Source organism: Astyanax mexicanus, chromosome 2 (genome assembly GCF_023375975.1).
Source record: "Astyanax mexicanus isolate ESR-SI-001 chromosome 2, AstMex3_surface, whole genome shotgun sequence".
NCBI classification, from domain to species: Eukaryota; Metazoa; Chordata; class Actinopteri; order Characiformes; family Acestrorhamphidae; genus Astyanax; species Astyanax mexicanus.
Genome location: NC_064409.1, coordinates 2,095,678 through 2,109,256, shown reverse-complemented (window position 1 = coordinate 2,109,256; position 13,579 = coordinate 2,095,678). Strand labels below are relative to the sequence as shown.

The window sequence follows — 13,579 nt, the reverse complement described above, 5'->3', positions numbered from 1 at the left end:
AGGAGAAGGCAGCTCTAGAGAGCCTGAGTCAGCAGCTGAAACAGTCTGAGGAGAATAAGTTCACTCACTCCATGATGGACTTCGGCATGAGCGGCGACTCTGATGGTAAATTTCTCCTTATTTTAGCTGCAGTTTTGTATTTCCATACTTTCCAATGGAAATTAATATTAAAGGACATAAAATTTGTACATTTACCACTATGATTTGGAGATCTCTGCTTCGAATCCAAGTTATGCAGCTTGCTACCAGCTGCCGGAGCACAGTTGGCCTTGCTCTCTCTGGGTGGTTACAGTACAGTAGATGGCGCTCTCTCTTTCCCCTCATCACTTCTAGGGTGATGTGGATCAGCACAAGGCTGCGTCTGTGAGCTGGTGTATCAGAACCGAGTCGCTGCACTTTCCTCCGAGCGTTAGCACTGTAATGCTACTCCGTAATGCTACAGCATCAGTAGTGCTAGTCTTCTTAACTCTCCGGGTGTTGGAGCATCACTAGTGATGAGTGATATACAGCTGAGTAGCAGCTGAATAGGGGGGACATTTGGCCAGATAAATTGAGAAAAATAAAAAAGGGTAATTTTGGAAAATTTCTATTGGTCCTTTCTTTAAGAAATTTTAACACAATTTAAAAGACAGTTTGTGGGTTCAAGTTGTATACTAAACTAATTATCAACAAAAGAACAGTTAATGAAGAGTTTTTTTTGTAAATTTAGGAGTCTGTTTCTATTTTTATAACTTTCTATAAAATGCTGATCATTTGAATGAGGTGTTTTAGAGCAAAAATCACCCAAAACCTGCACAGGTAGGAGAAGAAGATCTCCAAAAACCAGAGATAAATCAGAGGGAATCTCGGCTTTATCTCATCATGATTAATCTAACTAAATAAATGTAGTCTACCTCCATAATGTTGCTCAAAAAGCAACGAATGAAAAATATACTGTTTTAGTACATTTACAACAGGGTGATCTACATCTCATTGATGTGGGTGTAGATATGTCTTGTGACATTACACTAAAAATTTGAAAATGAAAATGGTAATACCATGGGCTAATCAAGAAATTGGAAAACAGTGTAAAGGACAGTTTGTGGGTTCAAGTTGTGTAGTAAACTAAATACCAACCAAAAATTAAGATACCTTAGAGTCTAATTACTATACTCTCTCCTCCACTGCAGGAAGTCCCAGTGTTTCGGACTCGAGGATGTTCCGTGAAGCTCGGGGTCGCGGCAGTGCCGAACCCCACATCAAACGACCCATGAACGCCTTCATGGTGTGGGCGAAGGACGAGAGGAGGAAGATCCTGCAGGCTTTCCCCGACATGCACAACTCCAACATCAGCAAAATCCTCGGTAAGACCTGAGGACGGGATGACCGGAGTCAGGATCGGGATTTAAAATACTGTTTTTCTGTTTCTTGCTGGTTTTTCAGTCAGTTTGTGTGGTTGTCTGTACTGTAAGTGCAACGAAAGTAGCTAGCATAGCCTGTGCGAGCGCCCTATGCAGCTGCCTGTGTTTATACTTGTGTGTTTTGTCACACATTGTCCACAGCGTTAACCTGTGCGAGTGCCCTATGCAGTTGCCTGCCTTATACTTATGCGTTGAGTCAATGCCTTGTCTGCAGCGTTGGCCTGTGTGGAAGTTTTTTTTAGAATAATTTTGTTTTAATTCTTCAAACGCAGCCTTTTTGACACTGACACTGGACGGGATTATTTTCTCAGGGGGACGTTTGTGTAAAATATTTCACACTTCTACTCATTAGTGATAAAACTCCTGCATCTGGACTGCAATTGAAAAACCAGGAGGATCAGTGACTTTTTAGGCTTTTTTTTTCGGTCACATGACATCATCGCAGCGTTCAGTAGCTCCTCCATTTTCACTCATTGTTGTGTTTATAACGTGAATCTTTGTGGAAACCATGGCGCATCTAAAGTGTAATTACGGTGTGCGGCAGTGGACAAATATCTATTTTATTAAAGGCGAGGAGATGAAACTCAGAGATGTGCGTCCGGACGGGACTAAAATTACCGGAGGACTACGATTACGATTACAGGTTACGATTACAGGAGTTTAGAGAAAAACAGTAGATAATTCAGCCTGTAATTTTCTATCTTAGAGGACGTATGAGAAAAACACGTACATGATCGTTCTGGACGGGAATAAAATCACAGACACCTCCATAAAAGAGAAAATTACCCCAGAAACCCCTGAGAAACGAATCCTGGTCGGATAGGGCTTTATTCAGATCTTATTCAGCTGTTATAAACATGCTTTGCAGGCTTATAACAGACAGTCTAGTCAGACCAGGCTGGTCCAAAAGTGCTGAATAAGCTAAGGAAAATTCACGTTCACAGATCAGTCTGTGCTTATTAGTTTGATTTATGTGTGTTCTTACTTTTTTTTTTTTACCAAATACATAAAATATATTACATCAACTGTTAAACTGTTAAAAACTAATATATTATTTTTGTGGAAAGATTGAGTATTCTCTATGTGCTGAACGTGTAAGTGTGTGTAAGTGTGTTTCCGTGTCCACAGGGTCCTTATGCTTTATATTTGCACCTTAACACTGTAATAACAAACGTAGTGTCACTCACTTCCCATTGGCTGATTGGTCTATAAGACTATGAATTGGGGAAAAAAAGGGGTGTGGCTACTACTTTGCTTCCTCCTCCTCCCCCCAAGGGACAGTACAGTGAAGTGTAGCGCAGCTGGTAGGAACTAAACCCTCGGCACATGCACACACACACTTACACACACACACACACACACACACACATCGAAGCGCTCCCGCGCAGCATTGTGTAACCACTGCCTAATGAATCGCTCTGGAGAGCCGACTACAACAATGATGATATAATTCATTATGCATTAAACAAGCACTCCAGTCTGTCTGACATTTTCTCCAGACCTCTGGGATTGTGTTTGACATTTTAAAGAGCTCCTAAGCATTTTATAACGCCGGCAAATCTGGTTTTAATAAGGCTCCCGCTCGCTCAATTGTTAACAGAAGGAGTTTCCCCTTTCCAGCGGCCGGGTGCGCGAGAGGCTCGGCGGCGACAGCTTTTTCCCATTAAACATACAGTAGGAGAGCGTAAATTCACCACAGACGAACACGTGCGATGTGTACACAGGCGCGGGACTGCTCGACTGCTGAGAGATAGACGCGAGAGTGTGTGTGTGTGTGCGCGAGAGTGTGTGTATGTGTGTGCGAGAGTCTGTGTGTGCCCACATTCGCAGGCTCTGTTAATGAGGAATAAGGAGCAGAGGCCACAGGTACTCTTATTGAGCTCTGATAATTAGATGGAGTGTGTGAATGGCCCACTTAACCTGCTGTCACCTGGAATAATGACGCACGCCACGGAGTGTGCGCGAGTGCGGGTGTGTGCGCGAGGGCGCGCTGGTGCGCGAGGGCAGGGAGCGCAATCTCTGCTGCTCTGTTTGACATCACTTCCACTCAGAGGTACTCATTAGACCAAACAAAAGGCCACTTTATGTGGAGAGAGCGGCCTGCCGGTTCGGCCCTCAAACGAGCGAAACCGTGGCATGGCTTAAATTAATGACAACAAAGTTGGTGTAATTCAGGTCCTGGGAGGATGGTGGAGTATGGGTACATGTTTGTTCTGCCTGTAAAATTAACATCTGGACAAAAAGACAAGAGTACTTGGACAATAACATAATAATTATATTCATTCTTTAAAGGCTAGCATAGCCTGTGCGAGCGCCCTATGCATCTGCCCACATTTATACTTCTACATTGAGTCAATGTATTATCTACAGTCTTAGCCTGTGTGAGAGCCCTACACAGCTACCCACGTTTATAGCTCTGTGTTCAGTCAATGTGTCGTCTACAGTGTTAGCCTGTACGAGTGCCCTAAGCAGCTGCTGCATTAAGTCAATGTGTTATCTACAGCATTAGCCTGTGCAAGCGCCCTATGCAACTGCCTACATTTATACTTTTACATTGAGTCAATGCTGTGTCTACAGTTTTAGCCTGTGCAAGCGCCTTATGCAGCTGCCTACATTTATAGCTGTGCATTGAGTCAATGCTGTGTCTACAGCATTAGCCTGTGCGAGCTCCCTAAACAGCTGCTGCATTAAGTCAATGTGTTATCTACAGCATTAGCCTGTGCGAGTGCCTTATGCAGCTGCCCACATTTATACTTGTGCATTGAGTCAATGCTGTGTCTACAGCATTAGCCTGTGCGAGCGCCTTATGCAACTGCCCCCATTTATACTTCTACATTGAGTCAATGCGTTTTCTACAGTGCTAGCCTGTGCAAGTGCCCTATGCAGCTGCCTACATTTATACTTCCCAGCGCACTAATCACATTTGCAGAACAATAAATTGTCCTTTAGTTCCTTTGATTGTTACTGGTTTAAAATATTAACAATCTGATTTTAAATGTTGAATTTGCAATTGATATATCAACCAGGAAACAAAAATAAATTAGTGATTTTTTTTAATGAACAAATGCAGTGGCATGAACATGTATTGTATAACTAGCAGTAGAAATATTGTAGGGAACACGTACTGTACTTATGAAAAGGTGGAAAATGGATTCCAGACTTAAGGCAATCTCCAGAAGGACTGTAAAGCTCCTGAGTATTAAAACGAATCTCTATATAATTATTTAAGGTTTTTTTTTTTACAGGTAAGTAAAAGTTTGATTCTGTAAAAATGCTGGATCTATGCTGAACGCACTGTTCTGTCTGCAGGTTCACGCTGGAAAGCCATGACGAATCTGGAGAAGCAGCCGTATTACGAGGAGCAGGCGCGTCTCAGTAAGCAGCACCTGGAAAAATATCCCGACTACAAGTACAAACCGCGGCCCAAACGCACCTGCCTGGTGGACGGCAAGAAGCTTCGCATCGGCGAATACAAAGCCATCATGCGCAGCCGCCGGCAGGAGATGCGCCAGTACTTTACTGTCGGGTGAGTTACTGTCCTTAAGTACTAAAATACTGTATCTGTATCTACTGGATTATTATCTTTACTTCACTACCTAAATACTCAAGTACTAAAATACTGTATCTGTATCTACTGGTGTATTATTTTTACTTTACTACATCATACTTACTCTGATATATTGTTTATGTGCTGCATCTTTACAATTATAATTCTAAAAACGTTAGGAATCATTTTAAACCCTTAACATTATGACTAAATCCAGAGCGGTAGGTGTTCTGCTCTGTCTAACCGCTGGGTTTGATGAAGCTGCTCATTATTTAGTGAATCAAGAAATCAAGAGCTGATTTTATAAGAAGACCTTGCTGCTCCCGCTCTGCCTTTAGCACTGCTAACTTTACACTGATTCTGTAATAATTACACTAATAACACAGTACTGTACCTTTATTTTAAGTACTTTAGCACTACATTTTACTGTAAATTACTCGCTGCGGGACTTAAATACAAAACGAAGTGTGGAGCTTACAGGAGCTTACACTTCAACTTACTTAAATACTTTTTGATGTATCACTTCTACAGTACTTTTCTCCAAACTGCATGTTTAGTACTTTATACACGTTTGTAATTATGGTAGTTATAATAACTGTGTATATGTATTTTGACGTGTACAGTCAGCAGGCCCAGCTGCCTCTGTCCTCAGCGGGCGTGGTGTACCCAGGTGCTCTCTCCATGGCCGGGATGCCGTCGCCCCAAATGCCCTCAGAGCACTCCAGCATGTCCAGCAGCCCCGAGCCGGCTCCACCAATCAGCGGCCAGCCCTCCTACCTCAACCTGAGCAAGGGGGAGGAGCCCCGCATTAAAGAGGAGGAGCTTCGGATGGACGAGAGCAACGGCGACGCCTACGACGACTTCGACTACGAGGACGAGGACGGAGACTTCGGCAGCGACAGCGAGAATCACGTGACTCAGTAAACTGAACGGGCAAAGCACAGAGACGTCCCCCCGTCCCGTCCCCTCCCCCCACAAACACAAACACATACAAAACCCCGTATCTCCCACCAACCCGTCCCTCAATCACCCTTTCCCTCACACCCCCCACCCGTCAGGACTTATGCTGAGATATCTACGGCCCTCGAGCAGGAGCCCGAATACCAGCAGCAGCAGCAGCGAAGCGAAGCACAGGATCTGTCACTGAACTGAAGCGACTGTTACACTAAAAATGGAGGGTCTTGGAGAAAAAGGGACGCCGGACGCCTTCTTCTGCTGAATAACCCTTTTGCTGTGGCAAGTTCTCGTCACGTCTCGCCTCCGTTATTAAGCTACAGGATTACGATACAGGAAGGAGAACTGACCTTGCTGTCGAGGAGAAACGTATTCTAAACAAGGACCAGTACGTCCGCACGTCAGCACGTCAGCCCGTCGGAGACACTTTAAATCGGTGGACCTGCTTGTCTATAAAGAGACACTTTTAAAACTGCGTTTTTTTTTCTGGGTTCTATAATATTCTCACTCAGGTACACGGTGCCAACAAGTGGCTTGTGAATGTGATTTGTTGTTTTTGTGCTACAGTTTTAATAGAGAGAAAAAAAAGCATTTATTTTCCTGTTTCAACATGAAGCACCTGATAGGAGTAATGCCGAGTTTTATCCGAAGTTTTTTTTGTTTTTTATTATTCATTCTCTCAATTCTCTCGCTGTACTCCGAAGCTAAATCTTATAATCTTAAAAAATCGTATCCTTTTGTTTCCCTCCTCCTTTCGCACAGGTCTTTCAACTCTTTTAAATCTCACAACTCTCACAACTCTCACAAATCTCACAAACACACATTCTCACACTCTCGCTCTCTTTAAACGAATCTTTTTTAAACGTAAGGACACGAGATTCTGAACAGCACTGGACGACAGACAATCCCGACTCCTCTCCTTCTGCTCTCCTTGCTTTTTTTATTATTATAGAGGCTTTTTAAAGTCTATTGAAATGTATTTTATTAAGTCCATTGAGAAGATGCGAGTGCTTCTGAAGCATCTTTCAGACTTTTAGAGTGTGTTTCGAGATTCTCTACATCCTCACCAGTTCAGTAGGGTCGTAACGCAGTGGGCGCTTCTTGCTCCGGGTTTTATTGAGTGCAGACAGACGCAGTGCTGGATATTCAGGCGTTTAAAAGCCGTGACAGAGACTCAGAGACTCTGCACCACAAAAGGAAGTGAATCTAAACCCCTCGTTCGTTCCTCTGAGAGAAAACACACATAATTGAGATCCAACCTGTTGGACCCGAATCGGCTCCTCGCCCTCCGCCTCTGTCCTTCATTCTTTCCCTAAACAGACTGTTTTCACCATTACCCAGAATGAGGAGCCCCTCTCACCCATTCCAAAAGAAACACACTAATACACACACTCACATAGACACACACTAATACACACACACACACACACAGCCTCCCTGGAGAAAGTCTGGCACTGAATGGTTGGTCAGCTGAACAGAGAGGAGAATAGATGGGCTCACACATTTCCCCCCGGGGCCTCAGAGCTCTGTTTACTGAGGGAACCTCTATAACACTCAAAGCTCTGACCCAGCTAACACAGAACGTTATGAGAACGTTTAGCAACGTTTTAAAAAAAGGTTTCAGGAAGGTTAGCCTGTAACATCACATAAATAATGATTCAGGAACATTCTAACATGTTAAATTGTTAGCTGGTCTATAGATGCTCTATATGTGCCTCTTAATTCCCTTTTAGCTCATACCTGACCTCTTCTAGCTAAGAGGAAACGTTATGAGAACGTTTTGCAACGTTTTAAAAAAAAGGTTCAATCAAGGTTAGCCTGTAACATCACAGAAAGTATAATTCTAAAATAATGGTTCGCATTAAAGTGTTATTAAAACGTTTCTCACTATGACAGTCCAAGCTAGACAAAATACAACTAACGTAATGAAAATGTTTAAAGTAGCTCAATTCCCAAAACTACATTAAATAAAATATTATAAGAACACCCAGAAAACTTGACAGAGTCTATAAACGTTCTGAGAACGCTCTTCTCCCTAACAGAGAACATTATAAGAACATTTAGTAGGTACGGATCCAGGAGGCCTAGGAGCATGTAACATAACAATGGTTTGCATGACGTTTTAAATTGTTTCTCACATAACATTTCCAACTAGATTAAAACTACAAACGGTATGGAAATGTTAAACTAAAACTAAAAATTTAAATACTGCCACAAGTGAAGTTAAATAGAAACGTTCTGAGAACATCCAGAAAGAACATGAACTGTAACATTCAGAAAACGTTCTAATAATCAAAAGTTGTTAGCTGAGGAGGAATCCTGCTCTATATACAGCTCTGGATAAAATAAAGAGAACACTTCAGTCTCTGATTTTGATATTTATAGGTTTATGTTTGAGTAAAATTATAAAAATCATTGTTGTTTTATTCTATAAACTACAGACAACATTTCTCCCAAATTCCAAATAAAAATATAAAAGTCATATAGAGCATTTATTTACAGAAAATGAGAAAAAAAAAAGGTTTTAGGAGTTCAGAAATCAATCAATCTTGGCATCATGTTCTCCTCCTCCACCAGTCTTACACACTGCTTTTGGATAACTTTATGCTGCTTTACTCCTGGTGCAAAAATTCAAGCAGTTCAGTTTGGTGGTTTGATGGTTTGTGATCATCCATCTTCCTCTTGATTATATTCCAGAGGTTTTCAATTTGGTAAAATTAAAGAAATTCATCAATTCATGCACTTTTATATTTTTCCAGTGCTGTATATCTGTGTGTGTTAAATTTATCCTTTCGCCTCTTCGTCTCCTCAACACACATCTGATTTCGACCCAAAACTGCCCCCACTCACCCCCCAGTCCGTCCCCGGTCCAGTGTCCCCGGTCCAAAACCCAAAAGTCCAAATCTGGTCTTGTCCCTGCACTCGTAAAGGTACTGTGGACGTGGAACATTAGTCCAGACGGTGGAGCTCTCTCTCTTTCTCTCTCTCTCTCTCTCTCTCTCTCTCTCTCTCTCTCTCTCTCTCTTATTCTCTCTCTCTCTCTCTCTCTCTCTCTCTCTTATTTTCTCTCTCTCTTATTTTCTCTCTCTCTCTCTCTCTCTCTCTCTCTCTCTCTCTCTCTCTCTCTCTCTCAGTCGTCTGCATGTTCTCAGCAGAAGGTCCTCAGCTGAGGACGGGCTGAAGTCCAGCCCTGTCTGGAACACACATTGTGTTTTTGTTGGGGTTTTTTTTTTATCTTATTTAATTTTTCTTTAATCATTTTTTTTGTTTTTCTTTTTTTTCTTGTTTTTGTTTGTTTTATTAGTTTTATGTTTTTTCGGTCTCCATGACGACAACGTCACTCTGCTGTCGAAGTTCTTGAAGGAGGAGGAGGAGGAAGAGGGGGAGGAGTTTGAGATTCTGCATGTCAAATGTTCATATTTTGTTCATATTTGAAGACTGTATTTTATTTTTGATTCAGACTGCCTCTAGTGTAATAATAATAATAATATTATTAACAGTAATTATTATAAGGACGGTCAGCGTTGTTGTTTTTTTGTTGTTTTTTCGTCTCCTAAGTTTAGTAAGTTATGTACAGTTTAATTTATTTTTCGCTCATTTTTTTCTTTTTTGGTTCTTCTTCTTTATTTTTTAATTATTGATATTATTATTACTACGTTATGAAATACTGTGCTTTATGAAGCATTTTATAAATATATATATATATATATTTAGCTGGTAGATATCTAGGTCTAATTACTCAGTACTTTAATTTTGCTTTTTTTTTGTTCGTTTGTTTTTTGTTTTTTCTCTCTCTTTTCGTTTGTGGGTTTTTGCGTTGTATTAATCCTACGTCCCTACGCTGGTATATATATATATTTTTTTTTTCTTATTTTTCTCTTTTTTTTCACAAGGAACTGCTGACATGAAGGAATAAGAGACATTTCTGGCTTTTTTCCTCTTTCCTCTTCTGTGCATCGTTCATGTTCATGGACTCTGAGACAGAAACCCATTTCGTAAAGCACTAGGACTCTGGACACTCAGAGGAGAATATAAGAAGAACATTTTTTTTATTTTATTTGTAATGGTTTATGTATAATGTGAAGTTTTCTATTTCTACTTTATTTCTCTTTCTTTTATCAAGCTTAAAGAAAACAGTTCTATTACACCCTGTTGTCACTGAACAAAAAAGCAGAGCTTGGCTCATGTTTACTGGGATTTGTAGTCTTTTTGAGCACGCGGTGGAATATCACAGTATCACAGGTCCTGGAAGACGCATTGATGCATTTGTAGTCCAACAGTGTCGCTAAATATTGGTAAAATGCACTGAAAAAAATTATAAGTAAAATTTACTTTAAAAAAGTTTCACAACTTTCTGCATTTGCTTTTTTTAAGTAAATTTAATTTAAAATAAATTTATGTAATTTTAACTCAGTTTTAGGACTTTAATGATAAATAGAGTAAATAAGAGATCCTTTCTTTTAGTAAACTTTACTTCATTTATTTTACTGAATCAATCCTTTCTTTTAGTAAACTTTACTTCATTTATTTTTACTGAATCAATCCTTTCTTTTAGTAAACTTTACTTCATTTATTTTACTGAATCAATCCTTTCTTTTAGTAAACTTTACTTCATTTATTTTACTGAATCAATCCTTTCTTTTAGTAAACTTTACTTCATTTATTTTTACTGAATCAATCCTTTCTTTTAGTAAACTTTACTTCATTTATTTTACTGAATCAATCCTTTCTTTTAGTAAACTTTACTTCATTTATTTTTACTGAATCAATCCTTTCTTTCAGTAAACTTTACTTCATTTATTTTTACTGAATCAATCCTTTCTTTTAGTAAACTTTACTTCATTTATTTTTACTGAATCAATCCTTTCTTTTAGTAAACTTTACTTCATTTATTTTTACTGAATCAATCCTTTCTTTTAGTAAACTTTACTTCATTTATTTTTACTGAATCAATCCTTTCTTTTAGTAAACTTTACTTCATTTATTTTTACTGAATCAATCCTTTCTTTTAGTAAACTTTACTTCATTTATTTTTACTGAATCAATCCTTTCTTTTAGTAAACTTTACTTCATTTATTTTTACTGAATCAATCCTTTCTTTTAGTAAACTTTATTTCATTTATTTTTACTGAATCAATCCTTTCTTTTAGTAAACTTTACTTCATTTATTTTTACTGAATCAATCCTTTCTTTTAGTAAACTTTACTTCATTTATTTTTACTGAATCAATCCTTTCTTTTAGTAAACTTTACTTCATTTATTTTTACTGAATCAATCCTTTCTTTTAGTAAACTTTACTTCATTTATTTTTACTGAATCAATCCTTTCTTTTAGTAAACTTTACTTCATTTATTTTTACTGAATCAATCCTTTCTTTTAGTAAACTTTACTTCATTTATTTTTACTGAATCAATCCTTTCTTTTAGTAAACTTTACTTCATTTATTTTTACTGAATCAATCCTTTCTTTTAGTAAACTCTACTTCATTTATACAATATTATTATATATAATTTTAGTTAAAACACACATTACAATATTTATATAACCTCAACCAAGTCTCACTGTCTCAACACATGGATGGGATGTAATATATTATTTTTAGTATATAGTATAAAGAATGTATTACATGCCGTCCATGTGTTGAGACGTGTAATATGAGTGTTTTAACCTAAATTATTTAAATTTCAGGAATTATAATATATTATATAAATTATTTGAGTAATATTGTATAAATTAAGTAATTGTAATTAGGTAATATTTTATGCAGAAATTAAGTAAAGTTTACTAAAAGAAAGGATTGAGTCAGTAAAAATAAATGAAGTAAAGTTTACTAAAAGAAAGGATTGATTCAGTAAAAATAAATGAAGTAAAGTTTACTAAAAGAAAGGATTGATTCAGTAAAAATAAATGAAGTAAAGTTTACTAAAAGAAAGGATTGATTCAGTAAAAAATAAATGAAGTAAAGTTTACTAAAAGAAAGGATTGAGTCAGTAAAAATAAATGAAGTAAAGTTTACTAAAAGAAAGGATTGATTCAGTAAAATAAATGAAGTAAAGTTTACTAAAAGAAAGGATTGATTCAGTAAAAATAAATGAAGTAAAGTTTACTAAAATAAAGGATTGAGTCAGTAAAAATAAATGAAGTAAAGTTTACTAAAAGAAAGGATTGATTCAGTAAAAATAAATGAAGTAAAGTTTAATAAAAGAAAGGATTGATTCAGTAAAAATAAATGAAGTAAAGTTTACTAAAAGAAAGGATTGATTCAGTAAAAATAAATGAAGTAAAGTTTACTAAAAGAAAGGATTGACTGAAGTTCAGTTCACTTATTTACTCTGTGTAACATTAACGTCCTGAAACTGAGTTGAAGTTACTTAAATTTATCTGAAATTAAATTGACTTAAAATAAGCAAATGCAGAAAGTTGAGAAACTTTTTTAAAGTAAATTTTACTCGTCATTTTTTTTTCAGTGTGGTAATAAATCAGCCAATTAAATCAGATAAATCAGTGGCACTGTGGGATAGTGATGGGCGATGGTGGGGTGATGCTCCACCGAGTGTCTGTATTAGAGATCTTACCCTCTATGAGTCTCCAGTCGTGAAGAACACGGCTTTGTTTGAGCTCCACACAACGACAGATCTTTTATCTTCAGTTTCTCTTCAGTCTTTAATGTTCTCTTATCTCTCTTATCTACTCTTCATCATCACAGCGAGCTTCTCAATCACTCGTCCAGCTCCTAAAACCCTCCGTTCATCACAATCACACTCCTCCATCCAGCAGGAATACACACTCAAACAAACGATGAGTAAAATTTACACGTAAAAAAGTTTCGCAACTTTCTGCATTTTCTTTTTTTAAGTAAATTTAATTTCAGATAAATTTAAGTAACTTCAACTCGGTTTCAAGACTTAAATGTTACACAGAGTAAATAAGTGAACTGAACTTCAGTCAATCCTTTCTTTTAGTAAACTTTACTTCATTTCTGTATACAATATTACCTAAACTACAATTAATTAATTCATATAATATTACTCAAATAATTTATGATACATAATATATTATAATTCCTGAAACTTAAAAAGAAAGGATTAATTCAGTAAAAATAAATGAAGTAAAGTTTACTGAAAGAAAGGATTGATTCAGTAAAAATAAATGAAGTAAAGTTTACTAAAAGAAAGGATTGATTCAGTAAAAATAAATGAAGTAAAGTTTACTAAAAGAAAGGATTGATTCAGTAAAAATAAATGAAGTAAAGTTTACTGAAAGAAAGGATTGATTCAGTAAAAATAAATGTAGTAAAGTTTACTAAAAGAAAGGATTGATTCAGTAAAAATAAATGAAGTAAAGTTTACTAAAAGAAAGGATTGATTCAGTAAAAATAAATGAAGTAAAGTTTACTAAAAGAAAGGATTGATTCAGTAAAAATAAATGTAGTAAAGTTTACTAAAAGAAAGGATTGATTCAGTAAAAATAAATGAAGTAAAGTTTACTGAAAGAAAGGATTGATTCAGTAAAAATAAATGTAGTAAAGTTTACTAAAAGAAAGGATTGATTCAGTAAAAATAAATGTAGTAAAGTTTACTAAAAGAAAGGATTGATTCAGTAAAAATAAATGAAGTAAAGTTTACTGAAAGAAAGGATTGATTCAGTAAAAATAAATGTAGTAAAGTTTACTAAAAGA

General features: G+C 37.0%; 1 protein-coding gene across 3 annotated transcripts in view; it reads left to right on the top strand.

The window, feature by feature from the left end:
* sox5 (SRY-box transcription factor 5) overlaps positions 1-7,106 on the top strand; it is a 158,064-nt gene extending 150,958 nt beyond the window's left edge. For all 3 annotated transcript variants that reach the window (XM_022671756.2, XM_022671758.2, XM_022671755.2), the window contains exons 12-15: positions 3-105; positions 1,170-1,343; positions 4,710-4,926; positions 5,571-7,106. In XM_022671756.2, the coding sequence (XP_022527477.2) occupies positions 3-105; positions 1,170-1,343; positions 4,710-4,926; positions 5,571-5,871 (795 nt within the window). In that variant the 3' untranslated portion in view covers positions 5,872-7,106. The remainder of the gene's footprint in view (positions 1-2; positions 106-1,169; positions 1,344-4,709; positions 4,927-5,570) is intronic.
* Positions 7,107-13,579: the final 6,473 nt, after the last annotated feature.